This window comes from Cucumis sativus, chromosome 3 (genome assembly GCF_000004075.3).
Source record: "Cucumis sativus cultivar 9930 chromosome 3, Cucumber_9930_V3, whole genome shotgun sequence".
NCBI lineage: Eukaryota > Viridiplantae > Streptophyta > Magnoliopsida > Cucurbitales > Cucurbitaceae > Cucumis > Cucumis sativus.
This window is the reverse complement of record NC_026657.2, coordinates 5,864,855-5,883,970: the sequence shown is the minus strand read 5'-3', so window position 1 is coordinate 5,883,970 and position 19,116 is coordinate 5,864,855. Positions and strand designations below refer to the sequence as shown.

At 30.8% G+C, this 19,116-nt stretch overlaps 2 protein-coding genes across 2 annotated transcripts; both read right to left on the bottom strand.

Annotated features, from left to right (window-relative positions):
• Positions 1-5,767: 5,767 nt before the first annotated feature.
• Positions 5,768-7,826, bottom strand: LOC105434799 (60S ribosomal protein L15-1). The gene is made up of 4 exons (XM_011652280.2): positions 7,645-7,826; positions 6,648-6,814; positions 6,286-6,483; positions 5,768-6,211 (listed from the first exon to the last, which is right to left on the bottom strand). Exons 1-4 carry the CDS (start codon positions 7,646-7,648, stop codon positions 5,966-5,968), a joined length of 615 nt encoding a protein of 204 aa, XP_011650582.1. The 5' UTR covers positions 7,649-7,826; the 3' UTR covers positions 5,768-5,965.
• A 4,319-nt stretch (positions 7,827-12,145) lies between these two features.
• On the bottom strand, positions 12,146-14,222 carry LOC105434798 (60S ribosomal protein L15-1). Its single transcript, XM_011652278.2, has 4 exons — positions 14,054-14,222; positions 13,027-13,193; positions 12,666-12,863; positions 12,146-12,591 (listed from the first exon to the last, which is right to left on the bottom strand). Exons 1-4 carry the CDS (start codon positions 14,055-14,057, stop codon positions 12,346-12,348), a joined length of 615 nt encoding a protein of 204 aa, XP_011650580.1. The 5' UTR covers positions 14,058-14,222; the 3' UTR covers positions 12,146-12,345.
• Positions 14,223-19,116: the final 4,894 nt, after the last annotated feature.

Here is a 19,116-nt window from a genome sequence, read left to right as displayed (position 1 = left end):
TGTATGTGACAAAGTTTGTGAAATTTACAATTCAATATCAAATATATATATATATATATATATATATGACCAAATATATAGAATATATAGATCTACATATAAATGAAATTAAAATTAAAATACGAAGTATACGTTGTGAAAACATGGCACAACCGGAATATGAAAATTGAGAAAATATTAAAATATAATACATAAATAAATTAAGAAATTAACAAAATTACGAAAAATAGAAAATTTATTTTCTCCACTTTCTCCCTCTTTCAACGGAATTCTCTCCAACATGTGGGTACAACTTACAACTCCACCAAATGCCACAATTTATAGGCAATTTGACAAGTAGGATGTGACATTAGATGGCCACTAAGATAGCATATTTGTTTGATACATGGTGTACACTAAGTATCTACACTCATAAGACACATGGCATGATGAGATAATAGACATCTATATATCCATTACATATATGAAATATGTCTCGTTAAAATCTTACTAGAAAAAAAATCCTAGTAAACTTAGGTATTTGAAACTTGTTTTGTAGGTCGACTTTGAGAGTTAAGACACTTCGCACATTTTTTGTTAGACTTTAATTTCAAAGTTGCACTTAGAACTTATTCATTTTAATATACCTTTTTCAGATTTATATAGTTTGAAAGAGAAGGGAATGACTATCTTTTTGAAGACTTTATAGACTGAGTTAACCTTTTTTTTTTTGTTTATTTAAGATTTTTTTTGCCATTTTGGTAATCCAAAGTGAAATTTATTTTAACTCATGAACCTTGACACACTGTAGAATTATTGTTGGTCATATTTTGACAAATTATTGAATTATGATTTGTCATATTTTGACAAAATATTAATGGTTGAAAATATTTTTATTTTTAATTTTTCATTACAGTGTTCATTGTATTTTGCTGTAGATAGAAAATTCATTCTATATTTGAATTTAATTTAGAAACATACAATATTAATAATAAATGTGAAAAAAATTAAAATCGTTTTTGCCACACATTCTTTGTGTGTGGCTAGAAATATGTTGGCAATTAGAAAGCTTTAGCAACGTTCGGTGCGTCGAAGAAAAAGAAACAAATATTATTTACCGACAAATTTAGTGTTGGGAGAAATTTTGTTTTTGTTGACAAAAATCTTTTCGTTGGCAAGAACAGTTTCTACCCACGAAACAAACGTGGCCATAAAGTTCATTTTTTTTCGACGTGATGATGATCGTGGGTAAAAATACCTTTCTACGACCGATGTTTTTTTCGTGGCCATAAAATATATTTTTGCCAACGCGATGATGATCGTGGACAAAAATACCTTTCTGCCATGTTTTTTTCATGGCTAGAAATATCTTTTTTTCCCATGATTTTAATTTGCATGACCATTTCTGCCGACGCCACATAAAAAATGTGGGTAAAGGAAAAGACAACTGTATTTCGGTCATGCAACGCGTCCACGCAAAAAGATACGTCGACAGAAGCTTTGCCCACGTTCTTCTGCATTAGCAAAGACGAAAATTCTTTTAGTGACTGATTTGCAATATTTTGCAAATTAATTATTTTTTAACTTCAAGTTCACATTGATCTGTACGATGATCTAAATGAGACAATAATGATATATTCTATGTAATTTCTTTTTCCAAGTTCTTAATTCATCCTCCTATTGGAAAATTTTCTCTCATTAAAATGATAATCAACAAATCGTGCAGTAAACAGGCCATTTGTCAGGGATTCAATATATTTAATAATTGATGAGGAATCAAAACCAACCTATATTTCTAGCCTCCTTAGAGGACTCATCTTAGTATGTTGTGGTTAAGCAATTGAAACATATATTGCACCTCCAAAACTTCTCAAATGAGAAATATTTGGCTCATAACTATATACTGATTGTAATGGCGAGTATTTGTGATAAGTTGTTGGCTTAATACGCACAAGTGATGCAACATGCAAAATAACACGTCTTCATACAAATGTAGAAAGTTTTGCTCTAATAAGTAATAGTCTAGCAATTAATTGCAAACGTTTTATAAATGATTCTATTAAACCATTTTGTGTATGAACATGAGCTACAGGATATTCGACGTTGATTCCAATAGACACACAATAATTATCAAATGCTTGGGATGTAAATTCGTGCATTATTAAGTTGAATATTCTTAATTGTATAATGAAAAAATTGTGCTCTTAACTCAAATATTTAAGCAAATAATTTTGCAAATGCAAGATTTCGACTTGATAATAAACACATATGCGACCATCTGTTGGATGTGTCTATTAAGACCATCACAATACTTAAATTGTTCACTTGGTGGTTTAATCGATCCACAAATATAAGCATGAATTCATTCAAAAAATGTAGATGATTCGATTCCCACTTTATATAGTTGGTGATGATCTAATTATTAATTTTCCTTGAAAGCAAGCATCACATGATAATTCAGTAGGTTCTTCAATGGATGTCCATGTGGATTTTTAATAATTCTTCTCATCATTATGGATCCTAGATGACCCAATTGATTGTGTCAAATTGCAAATATGTCTGGATTCATGAATTTTAAGTTCATTGTTGAATATGTTTTAATTAGTCTTATATGAGTATAATATAATCCAGAAGATAAAGCAGACAACTTTTCTAATATACATATTTCATTTGAGACAGTAGGTATAATATTAAGATATTCTATCTCATTCTTTCTGTTAGTGTCAATATTATAACCATTGCAACATATATCATTAAAACTCAATAGATTTCTCTTTGATTGACTAGAGAACAATGTATTATCAATTACAACTTTTGTTCCTCTAGAAAAAAACAATATTTGCTTTTCCAAAACCATCAACAGATTTGCAGAACAAATCTGATATTGTATTGACTTTTGCTTTCAGCTGAAAAAAATATTTTTTACTTGTTAGTATTGTGTGCGTTGCAATGTTTGTCAAAGATATAACTTCATTGCTCAATTTTAAGTTATTGAGCACAAGAAAATTATTCATACTTCTTCATTAAACAAAATAATTACAATACGAAGAAAACTTAGAATATATATTAAAATGAGGGGAAAAAAACATTAATCATTAATTCATAAATAAAACAATTTTTTTAATCAAATATATCAATATCTTTAGAAGATTCAAAATTTTACCCCATCCAAATTTGTCTTACAGGTTCAGCCAAATATATTATCAATTTGATATGCAAAATCTATTTTCACGTTTTTTTCTTTTTCTTTTTATGATCATTTCATGTGGTTCTTTTAAGATTTGGATGATTATAAAGATCAACCACGTAAAATAATTACTTCTTATAACAATTGTCAAATTTACAACACTCACTCGAGGAAAATTTTGTTTCTTTAGTCGACTGATGTTTATTATTTTTCAACCAGTAACTCGTTATCTCATTTTAGCATGAGAAGAAATTAAGAAAATATTCTTCAAAATATTTTTCTCGGTATTGCTACTGCAAGAGCATATCCGAAATATAAGATAATTGTTTTCAATGATCATATTCTTAATGATATTTTAATGTATCAAACTTTTCCTATTAGAATCAAATAATATAAATTTAATCTATACCAAACATACAAAGTAATATTTATTTTTATTAATTATAACGTGTAGGAGAAAATTGACATAACGTAAGAACGACTGGAAGAGACGACCGAAGCTCGTGCTAATAGCATGTTGTGAAAATGAGACACAATTGGAATACGAAAATCGAGAAAATATTAAAATAATAATATATAAATAAACAATAAAGAGGATTTTTTTTTAAAATAATGTAAAATTTGAAACATATTTCAAAAATAGGGTAGATGCAAAACTATTTTCAAAAATAGGTGTTTTGAGGTGAAGTCGTGTACGGGGTACACGACTTCCATGCGGTGGACCCCACATACTCTATTTTTTCCTTATTTTTATATTTATACTACACTGGACCCCACATTTTTTAATTTTCTCATTATTTATATACGTGGGTCCCACACACTTCACTTTTTCTCATTATTTATATATACATACTCACATATAATATAATATATATATTATACATTCAAATTCTAAAAATATCTTTCTTTATTAAATTAATTTATTTTTTTATTTTTTTCTTTATATATATTTAAATATCACAATCTTCAATCTTCAATTTTTTTTATTAAATTCATTTTTCTAATTTAATTTAATTCTTTCTTAATCAAAATTATACATATATTTTTTTTCCAATTTTCAATTTTTTTAAAAAAAAATCTCATATATTAACAAAACATGTTATTAAAAATATATTAAACAAATTAAAAGAGTAATAATAATAATTTATATATATATATATATATATATATATATATATTTATAAATTTATTTATTTAATATCTCAATCTTCAAATTTTCTTATTAATTCATCTTTTCTAATTTAATTTAATTATTTCTTAACCAAAATTATATATATCTTTTTCTAATTTTCTGTTTAAAAAAACACATATATTAACCAAATATGTTATTAAAAAATACATTAAACAAATAAAAATAATAATAGTAATTGAAAGAAGTTGAAACGTACTCTAAAAATAATAATAACAATAAATTTGCAATTCAAAATTATCCATTAAGTTTTTAAATTTAATTTGTAATCGAACCAATTCTTGTTTTTTTCCTTTTACCATAAACATGAATTTCTTTTTATTCAATTATCAATGTGTGTGGCTTCAAGTGTTATTATTATTATTTTTTTTAGTAATTTTAACTTATCTCAATTATTATTATTACTCTTTTAATTTGTTTAATATATTTTTAATAACATGTTTTTGTTAATAAATGAGATTTTTTTTAAAAAATTGAAAATTGGAAAAAAATATATGTATAATTTTGATTAAGAAAGAATTAAATTAAATTAGAAAAATGAATTTAATAAAAAAAATTGAAGATTGAAGATTGTGATATTTAAATATATATAAAGAAAAAAATAAAAAAAAATAAATTAATTTAATAAAGAAAGATATTTTTAGAATTTGAATGTATAATATATATATTATATTATATGTGAGTATGTATATATAAATAATGAGAAAAAGTGAAGTGTGTGGGACCCACGTATATAAATAATGAGAAAATTAAAAAGTGTGGAACCCAGTATAGTATAAATATAAAAATAAGGAAAAAATAGAGTATGTGGAGTCCACTGCATGGAAGTCATGTACCCTGTACACTTCACCTCAAAACACCTATTTTTGAAAATAGTTTTGCATCTACCATATTTTTGAAATATGTTTCAAACTTTACATTATTTTTAAAAAAAAATCCCAATAAAGAAAATTAGAAAATTGAATTTTCTCCATTCTCCACTTTGGGTACATCATAACTCTACCAAATACCACTACTTGTAGAACAAATTTAGCAAATAGGATGACAATTTGACAAGTAAGATGTGACATTAGATAACCACTAACATACCTAACCTAAACCCTAAGCTACACCTCATTCAGACAATGAACATCTATACATCTATAATGCCAATTTCATTTTCAGTTTTTGCTTGGTTTTTTTAAACCAGACATGTTTAAAAATATGTAACATATTGCTTAATTTTGAAAATAATTACAAAACTAAATGTCATACATTTTTGGACTGAAGACATCCGAAACCAAAGTACTTCCTCTATGAAAATGAAAATGTTTTAAATACATCTCCACAAGTTTTCCTAAACGCATAAACAAACAAATAAAACTAACAGATACTGTTTCAACCATCCAAACCTATCGAACAAACACATTGCATCGAGAGAAAAAAAGACAAATTGATTTCAATAAAGACAGAAGTTGCTAATTAGTTTAGTTTGGAAACATCCTCACAATTCTCTATGTAAATTATGAAGTTCAAAACTTTTTGGATTGAAGTAACTTCCACTACATTCTCCAACCACGAACAGAATGCTCATAGCAAAAATACCAAAACAGAGAAAAGTAATACCAAAATCATCGATATCGACGCAGGGAGAGAGTGTTGTTCCTCTTCCAGGTTGCTCGGCGGGAAGGCCTGGCTTTGTGGTGCAAGTGCCCTTTTCCTCGAAGACCCCTGTACTTCTTACCAGCTGATGTGAGTCCTCTGAGCTCCCTGTGTTTGTGGACTGGATTGCAGATCCAGTTGATTCTCGGGTCATTGCGAACCGCATTATGGGCAACATCAACCAAAATCACCTCATAGTATTTGTAGGTAGAATCCTATTATAATTTCAGGCACAGTCAAAAAATGATATGCAAGGATTTAATATCTTCTACGCTCAATAGAGAATTACCTCGTTAATCCAGTATGAATTAACAACTCTCAAACCACCTAACTTTCGCCCCGCCCGTTCTTCTGCAACTGATCGCTTGCTGCGCTGGAACTTCAACTGGGTTACACCCTGGTTGGTTGGTTTTCCATACACAATACCCTTCGGAACAGGCCTCTTCCTACCACCACGTCGCACTCGGACCCTGTAAACCACATACCCCTGCAACAAAAACGTTGAATTCATTGTTGTGCCTGAAGCCAATGATATCCACACTACACCGGGGAAAAAATCGAACATATGCTAACCGAATAACCCAAGGGAAAAGACTCAGGAAAGCTTAGATGTAAAACACTTGATAAGGAAATCTTTGCATATTTTCTTACCTGCTTGGCCTTGTAACCAAGACGTCGAGCTTTATCTGGGCGAGTGGGATGATTGACACGAACAATTGATGGATGTTGTCGATATTCCCAGCATCTCACCCTCTGTAGAAACCTCATCACATCGGACTGTTTCTTCCTCCATAGCTCTGACACGTACTTGTACGCCCCTATTTTTTCAAATACAAATGGTGGGAATCCAGGAAAAGAAACGTTAAAAGAAGAAACTATTACAATTTCATCAATAATAAACATGCAACAATCTCATCTAGGCTCCCGCACAAACAATCTAAACTGAAAGATTTTGAAAATGAAAAGTAACAAAAAGCAAAAAATGTGATTCTAAACCTAAAAAATCTCCTTATAATTCACTGCAAAATGAAATGAAAAGGCAAGAATAGTCCAATGTTCTAGAGGATCCATGAGACCAAGATAAAGATAGTACACTTATTTTCATAAAAATAGTAAAGGAAATTGTGTGAACTGGCAGAATGACTAAATTGAAAGTTTTAGCACGAACCAAATTGAAACAAAACTTGTAACATTGAAACTAAATGAAGCAAAAGACTTAATTTCTTTTATAGAAAAGCTTACTTGACAAGTTATATCGATTTCATCAAAAAATAACAGACAACAATGAGAAAAATAGACGACCTTACTTGAACAGGATCTGTTCTATAGGTTGTAAAACTGTATCCTTAAGTTCTAGAAAAATAGAAGAAGCTTTTCCAATTCGTCAATCGAAAACAAATAATAATCTAATCCAATCTATTCTATAATCAATCTAAACGTAGGAAGTATCAAAATACAAAAAAAAAAAAAAAAAAAAAACACCTATACCCGTTCAAAGTGTTAAAAGAAAAGACCCCATTATTCCAAATACCACAAAGAATCTAAAAAAATCACAATGAGAAAATAAACTATTTTGATTACATCAAACAAAAACATTTACAATCTAATCTAACCTCCTCCCTAAACAATCTAAAGCTCAGGAACATACCCATTGGAATGGAGACGCTTTGTCTACTACGATGAGCGTGGACGGAACGGCTGCGACCGGAGATCGATGGACGGTGAGCAGCGGACTCGACTGATGGCGGTGACGAGGTTCCTGTGCGGCTAGGTTAAACGTGGAGGAAGAAGGTGAGATTGATTATCATATGCAGAAAGAGGGCCATTGTTAATTATAATAATACAATAATTATTATTATATATAAAAATAAATAAACATATTTTCATAATAATTATATTTTTACCAATAATATAATTACTTTTACACTTTCATGTATAAAGGAAAGTCATTTGGCTGTCACTAATTCGTAAGGAGAAAACCAAGGGAAGTTTATATCCCAAAATTACATTTTTGTGAAAGTTCATTTGATTTGACCTTTCCTTTTCTAACATTTCTTTTCTTCTTGAATCAACCCAAGGGTAATGCTAATATTTACATTTTATTGCATAGTTCGTCGGATTTTGGATGATTTTTTTAATCTTAGATAAATATTAGACTTACTATAGATCAAAATTTTCTTTTTCCTTCCTCCATTAACGAAATCAGATGAACTATATGAGAATTATTTACTTCATTGTAAGTTTTTTTTCTCCAAACACCGTTTAAGGTAATGCTAATTTTTATATTAGCTTAGATGAAAAAAAATGTAAGAAAGAATAAATCGCATATAATAGGAAGTGAGAGTATGAAAAAACTAAATTAATTATACGAAGAAATTAATAATATGAAAAGGAGAAATGTCACATCGTGCCATGCATGCAACTTGATTCACTATGGGAGAAGCGATATGATTTTGAGTATTTTGATACATTTGATGTCAAAACACTTGGGTTAAGGTACTTAAGCTTTGCTTAATCACCTACACTTCTTTCTCAAACTACAACTCGTACTTTAGGCGATAAACAACTTAACAAAAAATAAGGCGTTCTACACAGCTTAATACATATTACATAATACAACTCTTAAACTTAATAATAAAACATCTGCAGCTCATCTCACCTAGCAGCTTTTTACCCTTTTCTTATTTGGACTTAACGCCTAAAGCCTGTAAATGAAAACTTTAAAACATAAGTGAAAAGACTTGTGAGGTTAAAACTTTAAAATATAAGTGAAAAGACTCGTAAGGTTTTAAGAGAACTTTTCTATGAAATATCATTCATAAACATCAATTTAGAAAACAAATCAAATCACACACATGTCAATTCACGTAACACACACACATTTCACATAAACATCATAAAACACATTAGTCTCACACAATCTTTTCGCCAAGAACATGAATCATTCCCAACACGAAGACTCGTCATCTCGTGTTTAGACTAGTGAGATGTCATTTTCATCAACAACATCTAGGAATATCCTGATTCATTCTGTTGCTCAAGCCACTAAACACAATGCAATACTTTTCTACATTGGTCAACTTCACTATACCATGCAATCATTTTCTACGTGGTTGTCTTTACTTTTTATGTGCACATAATAGTCAACTCATTTATGGGAAGAAACAAGTGGTTTGAACACTATTTCGTAATCATTTAATTTACACAAATATACATTAAGAACATAATATATGCTTTTCATAAGAATCTCTTTAGAAATATTCATATTGAATTCATCATTTAAAATCAATAGAAACTTTATAAGAAAGCTTTTAACATCAAATCACTTTCAAGAAAAACACTCACAACATTTGGTGACTCAAATTTTAGTTGCTTCTCCTCCTCTTCTTCTTCTTCGGGCGTAGCTATTTTGGTAACACTCCAACACTTTAATTTTCTATTTTGATTGTCAGAGTAACAATACTCCATAATTTGGCTGAAGATCTCTATTTATACTAGTTCCAAAATAACTTAGTCACCTAAACTCTTGTTATTATGCCTGTTTTTACTCATAGTGGTGCACATGGAAGCTTAGAGCGCATTTTGTAATGTTTTCGTTCCATGTTTTCTGTTTTTGTTTCCATTTTTTTAAGAAGCGGAGGTGTTGCATGTGGAAACTTAGAGACCGTTTGGTAATGTTTTTCGTGAGCTCTACTATTGTATCCATTGTGTCTGCTCATCGCCTTTCAATCAGCCACTGTTCATTTGATGTCACATGTGGGTAAGTAGCTAATTTTCCTTTGGTTTGCTTTCAATTCTATTGATGTTTGTCAAGCTATAATGACCAACACCCTAAACAAGTTCGACTTGAGTTGTCCACTTTCTTTTGTGTTGGAATTGAGGGGTAAATATATTTTGAGCCTTGTTTAACAAGATTTGGTTGTTCCATGCGTACCTAGTCTATAATCAGCATGATTCCGCTTCGTTGTCACTATGGATCCACCCCTGTGAGTGTTGGTACTCATCAGACGCATGTTTTGGCCAATTCTAGAGTTGTTGAAGCGCTGTCCAATGTTTGGAGTTTGATTTGTCAAAATCTTGGTGAGTTTTTGGGCTTTCAATGAAAAGTTTTGAATATCAATTATGTGTTTGGAGAAAAATCAATAAGCATTACATTTTGATGTTAGTTTTGGATTCTTGGAAGATTTGAACCTTTGTCCAGCCCGTTGATGGCTCGAAGTTGGGCGTTTTGGCATATATTGGGTAAGATTCTAAGCTTTTTCGAGTAGTTCTTCCGTGCCCATTGAGTTTCGTTGTTATTATTAAACAACTCATAGTTTTTAGATGCTAGGATTCGATAGTTGAAGACCATCAAAAGATTGTTTATTGAAGTTAAGGTTACTTTGCCAAGCACTTGGTAAGTTTTGAAGTAATTTTGTTGAGTTTTTTTAGAGTTCTTGAATGCCTATTAAGTGTAAGCATTAAAATGAAATTACATATGATACTCAGGTCATAAAGTTGAAAGGTCAAAATGGACTTTCATTAACTTTGCAGTTTGCTTGGGTGTTACCTCCATAAGCTCGAAACAGAAAATGGTTTTAGGTACTAGATTAGAATTTACAAAGTCGTTAATGTGTTGTCAAGGCAATTTTGATAAACTTTCGATATGGTTTGAAGTAAATTTAGTGAGTTGTCATGACCCGTCCCAAATTTCATGCCATGAGACCAAATGGAGGACGTGTCACCTAGACATTCAACGCATACCTTTTCGCGAGATAACACATTAAACACACAGTAAGCAGAACAACTATTTCTCTCGTCTCTTCGTGAAGCTCTTCCATTTGAGCCTTAGAGACTTTCACCACCTTTACAGCGAATAGCTTAAACTCCTTCTGTTTATTAACTTAATGCTTATAAAAGTACAAATTACACTTTGCTTTGCATAAAATAAACCAACTCTGGTTTTCTCACATTTTTTTTCTTTCCAACAAGGTGTCGCTCTTTGCGCCGAGGTGTTATACATTGAACAAGAATGATTATTCAATTAAATATAACGAATATACATTCAAACCTCTTTGTATGGGAGATAGATTGTGATAGATGATGGAAATAGATTGAGATAAATGGACATAGATTTGGTTGTGGAACCAAAATATTGAGCAACGACCAGAATGCCGAAAAAATATTTTCGAAGATTGATGAGAATGGAAGGTAAAGAACAAGACTAAGAAGAATTTCAAAAGTTTTGTTGAAGAAGGCACGAGGAAATAAATGATTGATAAAGAAGATGTACGACAAAAATGATGTAAAGAACACGAAGGGCATAAAGAAGAGGAAAAGTCTGAACAAATGTCTTCTCCTTTTTGTAGTGCTTTGATTTCGATGTTATTTTTGTAATTCTTATGTTTGTAATAATGAGCGAGTTTTGCTTGTGTAAATGATCGTTTATACTTACATACACGATTATACGTATCTATGCAACGATCGTTATATGCAACGATCGTTAAATGTACTCTCTATGCGATTATTTAAATCTAATTTTTTCGCCATCATTTAGTGTTTATATCTATGGTAATCAACAAGATCATGTATAAGTTGTATCTTTGTCTACACTTTGAGTTGCGTAGGAGACTCGTTTAGATGAGCTTTTTGTACAATGTAAATATTTTGTAAATATTCGTTTTCAAAACTATTCTACAATGTAAATATTTTGTAAATATTCGTTTTCAAAACTATTCTACAATGTAAATATTTTGTCACTTTATTATATTTTTAATAGCCCCAACTTCATTCAAGCTACAATTTTTGTACATTTATTTTTAAAAAACTCAAATTAAAACAAAACTTAAATTCTTAACCAATTTATTTTTTTTAACAAGATTTTGGTAACTTTTCACATTTCCAAAAACAAATAAAATTCTTAAAAGCTTTGTTTTTGTTTATTTAAATTATTAAAGCCAATTTCATTTTCAGTTATTGCTTGATTTTTTTTAACCAGACATTTTTAAAAATAGGTAAAATATCGGTTAATTTTGAAAATAATTACAAAACTACTTTTGATACATTTTTGGACTAGCTGAAGACCACCGTAACCCAAGTACTTCCTAAATGAAAATGTCCTAGATATAACTCCATAAGTTTTCCTAAACGCATAAACAAACCTATCGTTGTATCGAGAGAAAAAAGGACAAATTGATTTCAATCCAGACAAAAGTTGCTAATTAGTTTAGTTTGTAAACATCCTCACAATTCTCTATGTAAATTACGAAGTTCAAAACTTTTTGGATGGAAGTAACTTCCACTACATTCTCCAACCACGAACAGAATGCTCATAGCAAAAATACCAAAACAGAGAAAAGTAATACCAAAATCATCGATATCGACGCAGGGAGAGAGTGTTGTTCCTCTTCCAGGTTGCTCGGCGGGAAGGCCTGGCTTTGTGGTGCAAGTGCCCTTTTCCTCGAAGACCCCTGTACTTCTTACCAGCTGATGTGAGTCCTCTGAGCTCCCTGTGTTTGTGGACTGGATTGCAGATCCAGTTGATTCTCGGGTCATTGCGAACCGCATTATGGGCAACATCAACCAAAATCACCTCATAGTATTTGTAGGTAGAATCCTATTATAATTTCAGGCACAGTCAAAAAACGATATGCAAGGATTTAATATCTTCTACGCTCAATAGAGAATTACCTCGTTAATCCAGTATGAATTAACAACTCTCAAACCACCTAACTTTCGCCCCGCCCGTTCTTCTGCAACTGATCGCTTGCTGCGCTGGAACTTCAACTGGGTTACACCCTGGTTGGTTGGTTTTCCATACACAATACCCTTCGGAACAGGCCTCTTCCTACCACCACGTCGCACTCGGACCCTGTAAACCACATACCCCTGCAACAAAAACGTTGAACTCATTATTGTGCCTGAAGCCAATGATATCCACACTACACCGGGGAAAAAAATGAACATATGCTAACCGAATCACCCAAGGGAAAGACTCAGGAAAGCTTAGATATAAAACACTTTATAAGGAAATCTTTGCATATTTTCTTACCTGCTTGGCCTTGTAACCAAGACGTCGAGCTTTATCTGGGCGAGTGGGATGATTGACTCGAACAATTGATGGATGTTGGCGATATTCCCAGCATCTCACCCTCTGTAGAAACCTCATCACATCGGACTGTTTCTTCCTCCATAGCTCTGACACGTACTTGTACGCCCCTATTTTTTCAAATACAAATGGTGGGAACCAAGGAAAAAAAAAACGTTGAAAGAAGAAACTATTTCAATTTCATCAATCATAAACATGCAACAATCTCATCTACGCTCCCGCACAAACAATCTAAACTGAAAGACTTTGAAAATAAAATGTAACAAAAGAAAAAATTCTGATTCTAAAACTAAAAAATCTTATTATAATTCACTGCAAAATGAAATGAAAAGGCAAGAATAGTCCAATGTTCTAGAGGACCCATGAGACCAAGATAAAGATAGTACACTTATTTTCATAAAAATAGTAAAGGAAATTGTGTGAACTTGCAGAATGACTAAATTGAAAGTTTTAGCACGATGAGAACCAAATTGAAACAAAACTTGTAACATTGAAACTAAATGAAGGAAAAATCTAAAATGAAGCAAAGGACTTAATTTCTTTTATAGAAAAGCTTACTTTCAAAAGTTACATCGATTTCATAAAAAAAATAACAGACAACAATGAGAAAAATAGACGACCTTACTTGAACAGGATCTGTGCTATAGGTTGTAAAACTGTATCCATAAGTTCTAGAAAAATAGAAGAAGCTTTTTCCAATTAATCTAATCCAATCTATTCTATAATCAATCTAAACTTAGGAAGTATCAAAATACCAAAAAAAAAAAAATAATAATAATTAAAAACAGTTAAAAAAAAAAACACCTATAACCGTTCAAAGTGTTAAAAGAAAATACCACATTATTCAAAATACCACATAGAAGCTAAAAATATCACTATGAGAAAAGAAACTATTTTGATTACATCAAACAAAAACATTTACAATCCAATCTAACCTCCTCCCTAAACAATCTAAAGCTCAGTAACATACCCATCGGAACGGAAACGCTTTGGCTCGACTACGCTGAATGTGGACCGAACGGCTGCGACTGGAGATCGATGGAGGGTGAGCGGCGGACTCGACTGATGGCGGCGACGAGGTTTCTGTGCAGCTAGGTTAAACGTGAGGAAGAAGATGAGGTTGGTTTTCAAAGCAGAGGGTCCTTTAAAATATTAAAATGTATAATAAATTTTAATATTTTCATATATTATTATTTTATTTAGTTTATTTGAATATATTTATATCACATAATTTATTTGCTATAAACTTAATTTTAATGAAATTTGGTATATAATAGTTGTACGATGATGGTTCATAATTTTTACCAATTAATATAAGTTTTTTATATGTTTTTGTACACTTTTTTTCGTTCTTATAAAATTTTGATCAATAAAATAAAATTCCCTCCAGTTTGTAAATTTGTTAATCTTAAAATATTAAAATATATATTACAAAATAAAATATTCTTATATTTCAATTTTTAGTTACAATTAAATTAAAATATTTACCAGTTTTAGAAAAAATTTAAATTCTATCCCTATAATATTATCGATGACTATTAATCATAAAATTTGTTATAGATGATAAATATTTTATAAAATTTATTGTTTTTAAAAATTCTCCGTTAAAACACTCATTTTATAAATTCTAATAATTGTTTGACATTCGTATGTTTTTCTCCTTTAGTTATACTTTATACATAGTTCACAAGGCAGAGAAATATCACATTAATTCAACTCCAAAATAGAGATAAATGTTGTTCACATCCCAAATCTTTTAGACTTAAATAACTGATTTTGCCTAGTTGGTTGTCAAAGTCCATTGTTTGGTAAGAGATGAGGGCTTTTACCAAAGTTCACCGCAAAAAACCAACCTTGAAGTTATATATAATAAATGTAAAATATAAAAACCCAAATGACGATAACCTAGTTGTATTTCAATTTTCTCAATTACTTTAAGAGCTTGTACAATTCGAAAGCATGTTAAACCTTCAAATATATATACATATATATATTTCGATAGAATTTCAAAAGAGGAACATATAAGTTTCATTTTAATATTAATGAGTAATAATTAAATTTATAACCACTGTTATTTAATTTATCGCATTCAATTTTGATTAGTAATTAAATTAGTAACAACTATTATTTTATTTAATTTAGTGTAGTGAATTTAGATAACGAAATTTCATAATATTGAATTTTGCAATAATTACATTCCGTGGATGAGGGTATAGATGAAATTTTTAAAAAAAATTAAAGGGTAAATTTGTTCTAAATTTTTTTTCCAACATCTTGCTTTTTTATATATTAAAGATGATGATCTTATTAATAATAATAATAATAATAATAAATTATTATTATTATTATTATTAGTAGGAGGTTAATTTTCATAAATATAACCTAACACCAAAATAAATATTTATGGTATGTGTAACAAAATAAAAAAATTCATAATATTTTTATAAATTTCTTGTTTGCCTTTGAATAATGTGGATGATTTTTTTTTTTTTGTGATTTATTCGTCTTCTCTTCTTATTATTAATTTCTCCATATTATTATTTCTTTTTCAGATTACAATATTATTTTTTTTACCAATTTCTTCGTTTTCTCTTCCAAAATTTATTCCTTCTTCATTTCTCATATTCTTTTTTTCTTCTTGATAGAAGATTTATATGATATTGGTACAGGATTTAAACGATCATGTACCAATATTTAAACTATTAGTTGTTTATCTCAAATAAACAGAGATAAACCACTATTACTAATAGATCGTTTAGATTTGGTACAACATTTAGACTGGGTGCAAGAATGTTTAGACTAGGTACAAGATCATTTAGATTGGATACAAGATCGTTTACACTTTGTATAAGGATACAAGAGCGTTTAGACTTGCCACGAGATCGTTTAGACTTACTATGAGATCGTTTAGACAAAGTACAAGATCGTTTATACTATGTACAAAGGGTACAAGATCGTTTATACTATGTACAAAGGGTACAAGATCGTTTAGACTGGGTGCGATATAGTTTAGATTGAGTATGAAACCATTTTTCACGAGTGTGTGACCAATTAATTGCGGAGATATTGTTGTTATTTCACGTTGTAGGCCTGTGGACTTTTTCATTTAGACTACTTCCTCCATTTTCTCTCGCACGATTTTTTTCTTTCTCTCTTCACCATCCTCCCACTTTTTCCACTATGAGAATGATCCCTCTGTCATGCCCCGTCCCAAATTGCCGCTACATCCGACCATATTGGATGTTCTGCCTATACTTTCTTCGCGTATCTCATCGCGAAATGACACGTAAAACGCCTAGAAAGTGGAACATCTTAACTTGTCTCGTCGTAAAACTTCAACTTTGGTTTTTAAGAGTCCTTGACAAATCATCGTAACGGGAAAGACTTAACTTTCTAGACTTGCCTATGTCGCCTAGTCTTCAACACTTAGCTCAAATCAATTCTTTATTTACTATGCGATATGTCAAAATAAAATAAAGATATAACTTCTCTTTATTAACTTAACATTTTATATCGCATGTAAATGGAGTTCAAACTTTACAACTACAATAAAACTTACACTGTAAATTCTAAGCACCTCGTGCTTGACTTAGTTCTTCCTTTTTTCCACCTAGCTTGGGCTTCACAAAATTGTGAGGCAGCCCCACAAATTTAGATGCAACCCCTGCTTGGTTTATACTCTTTATGCATAAGTTATATCATGGATTTATCATGTTAGACTTTAAGTGAGCGACTATTAGGCGATTAAATAGAGTTATGCGTTAAAAGATGCATTCTTATTCATGTGTTGCTAACTTGCTAAAGATATTCATGTCGTGCAAGTTTTCCTCTCTATCGTCTAAGTGTAAGCGACGAAAGGTTTCTTGGTAAGTCCAAAGTTGAACACAAGGAATTTAAACTCCTAATTATCTTATTGCTTAACTAAATCATGTTGTATAACTATACAGTAAAGATCATGCATAATATATTTTTACCCTAACTATTTACACTAAGGTGCTTGAAGGTACAAGATGAGCATGGCGAGATAATGAAAAGATTGTGATTAGGGTTTATAAAGGTTGGGTTAATCGTGGTCAGGGTTAGGTCACCTTGCTTGCTTCATGCATTTTAAATGTAATGTGACGTTTTGACATAGACATTTAGTTCTCGTTGCACGACGCAATCATTACTCTTAAATTTGATTTTTAAAAGAAATGAAACATTTGAAATTCCCTAAAACCCTAATCATTATGGGAAAAACCCTCAGCTCAACTCATCTTGCGAGTAGACCAAAACACTTTATGCATTTTGTTCTAAACTCTTCTCAAAGAATGGTTTCATTGTGAAAATCTCTGTTTAATTTGCCTATTGTTTATGAGATATGACTCACGTGCCCCAACTTGTCAAGAATGCTAATCTACAAACTATCAAAACTATAACTATAAAGTAATTATAAGTATTAATTAATTACAAGCATGTTGTATGTGTGAGTCATTGATCATGTTTATACGTTACAAAATCATCATTGCATTCAGGTTATTTGGAGAGGGAGAGTTGTGATCTCATCGTGTATTACTAGTTATCCTAGTTGGGTTGTTTTTAGACTGAGTGTGTGTAGTATTCTGTATGTGTATATCTAAATGTATGTGTGAGTCATTGATCATGATTATTGTATGCATAATGCTCACTATGTATCTTATCATCGCATATAAATGATGGAAATTATCTCGTCGAGGTGTGGAGTTTGTCTCCAAGCTCCTCCTTGCATGTGTTAGTCATATTCCTGCTACTTGCTATCTTTAGTAGTTAGCGATTTAGACTGGCTAAGTGATTATTAAAGCTCAATTAACATGATAAATGTTATAAGCTAAGCTTCTTATCAAGAACTTATCACAAACCCCAAATACGGATAACACATTAACGAATGAATAAAATAAATGATGGATTAAAAAAGTATAAACATGCAATATATTGAAGAACGCAGGCCTGAAGCAACTGATAACATGCAAATATACACATTATTATAACTTATTTTATTAGTATAATAAGGTTAAAACACATAAGAAGATGGTCAGAACGCATAACTTATGTTGTAGATACATAAACATTTAGAAATACGTTTTACATAAGTGTTATGCATGTTTTACGCCATTGACATGTTTAAATGCAGGATAATGAACAAAGAAAGAAACTAGTGAACATGAGAAAACATCTCGCGCAAGAGCACGTGAAGGAAACTCATCAGACGATTAACATCTCCAAGCAAGAAACCACGTCATCACGGAAGGAAGGCTCACTAGAGCATAAGAATAGTAGTTGGAGTGATGTGACCTCATAGGACTGAAGTTAACACTAACGATCTTAGAGGAATAAAAGTTTCTCGCCCAAAAGTTGTGTATATAAACCATTCTCCTTCATCAAGGAACACACGCCTGTATAGGCAAGGGAGCATGCATGGGCCAAAACCTAAATAGATGGTGGTAGAGATTAGCTTAACCACCATATATACAACACTCCTTCATCTTCTCCAACCAGATTGTAACGTGAAAGCTTAGAATTCCCCCGTTTCCCCCTAACTTGTAATATTTTTCCACTCTTCTTTCTTTTTAGTTTTGTTCTCACTAACAATCATTGTACAATATCAAACATCAAGAAAGCCAGTTTAAATCTCACCTTAGATCCATGTTAATTAGCATCTTAATGATATTTTGATATTGTTTGTCTCCTCAATAGTTCTTGTAAACGTTGAAATCCAAATTTATGAACAACGCAGGAGTGGGGATTTGAACTTAGGATCTCTTGTCTATAGGTACATATAGGTGTCGGTTGAGATAAGTTTATGTTGTTCAACTTCTACAACTTCTACAAATTTTAAAAATCCTAAATTACAAACTTTCAATTCAACTAATTAAAGAACTTATCACATACCCTAAACCACAAATAACACATTGGTAGATGAATAGTAAAGATGTGATGAATTGAGAAGGTACAAACATGCAGTGAATTAAAGAATATAGGTCTTAGGCCACTGCACATTATAAACAAATACATTGC

Coding starts and splice junctions, on each gene's coding strand:
- LOC105434799 (XM_011652280.2), bottom strand. Junction 6,484..6,647: donor TTGGTTACAAGGCCAAGCAG/GTAAGAAAATAT, acceptor TTTTTGTTGCAG/GGGTATGTGGTTTACAGGGT. Junction 6,212..6,285: donor ATTCATACTGGATTAACGAG/GTAATTCTCTAT, acceptor AAATTATAATAG/GATTCTACCTACAAATACTA.
- LOC105434798 (XM_011652278.2), bottom strand. Junction 12,864..13,026: donor TTGGTTACAAGGCCAAGCAG/GTAAGAAAATAT, acceptor TTTTTGTTGCAG/GGGTATGTGGTTTACAGGGT. Junction 12,592..12,665: donor ATTCATACTGGATTAACGAG/GTAATTCTCTAT, acceptor AAATTATAATAG/GATTCTACCTACAAATACTA.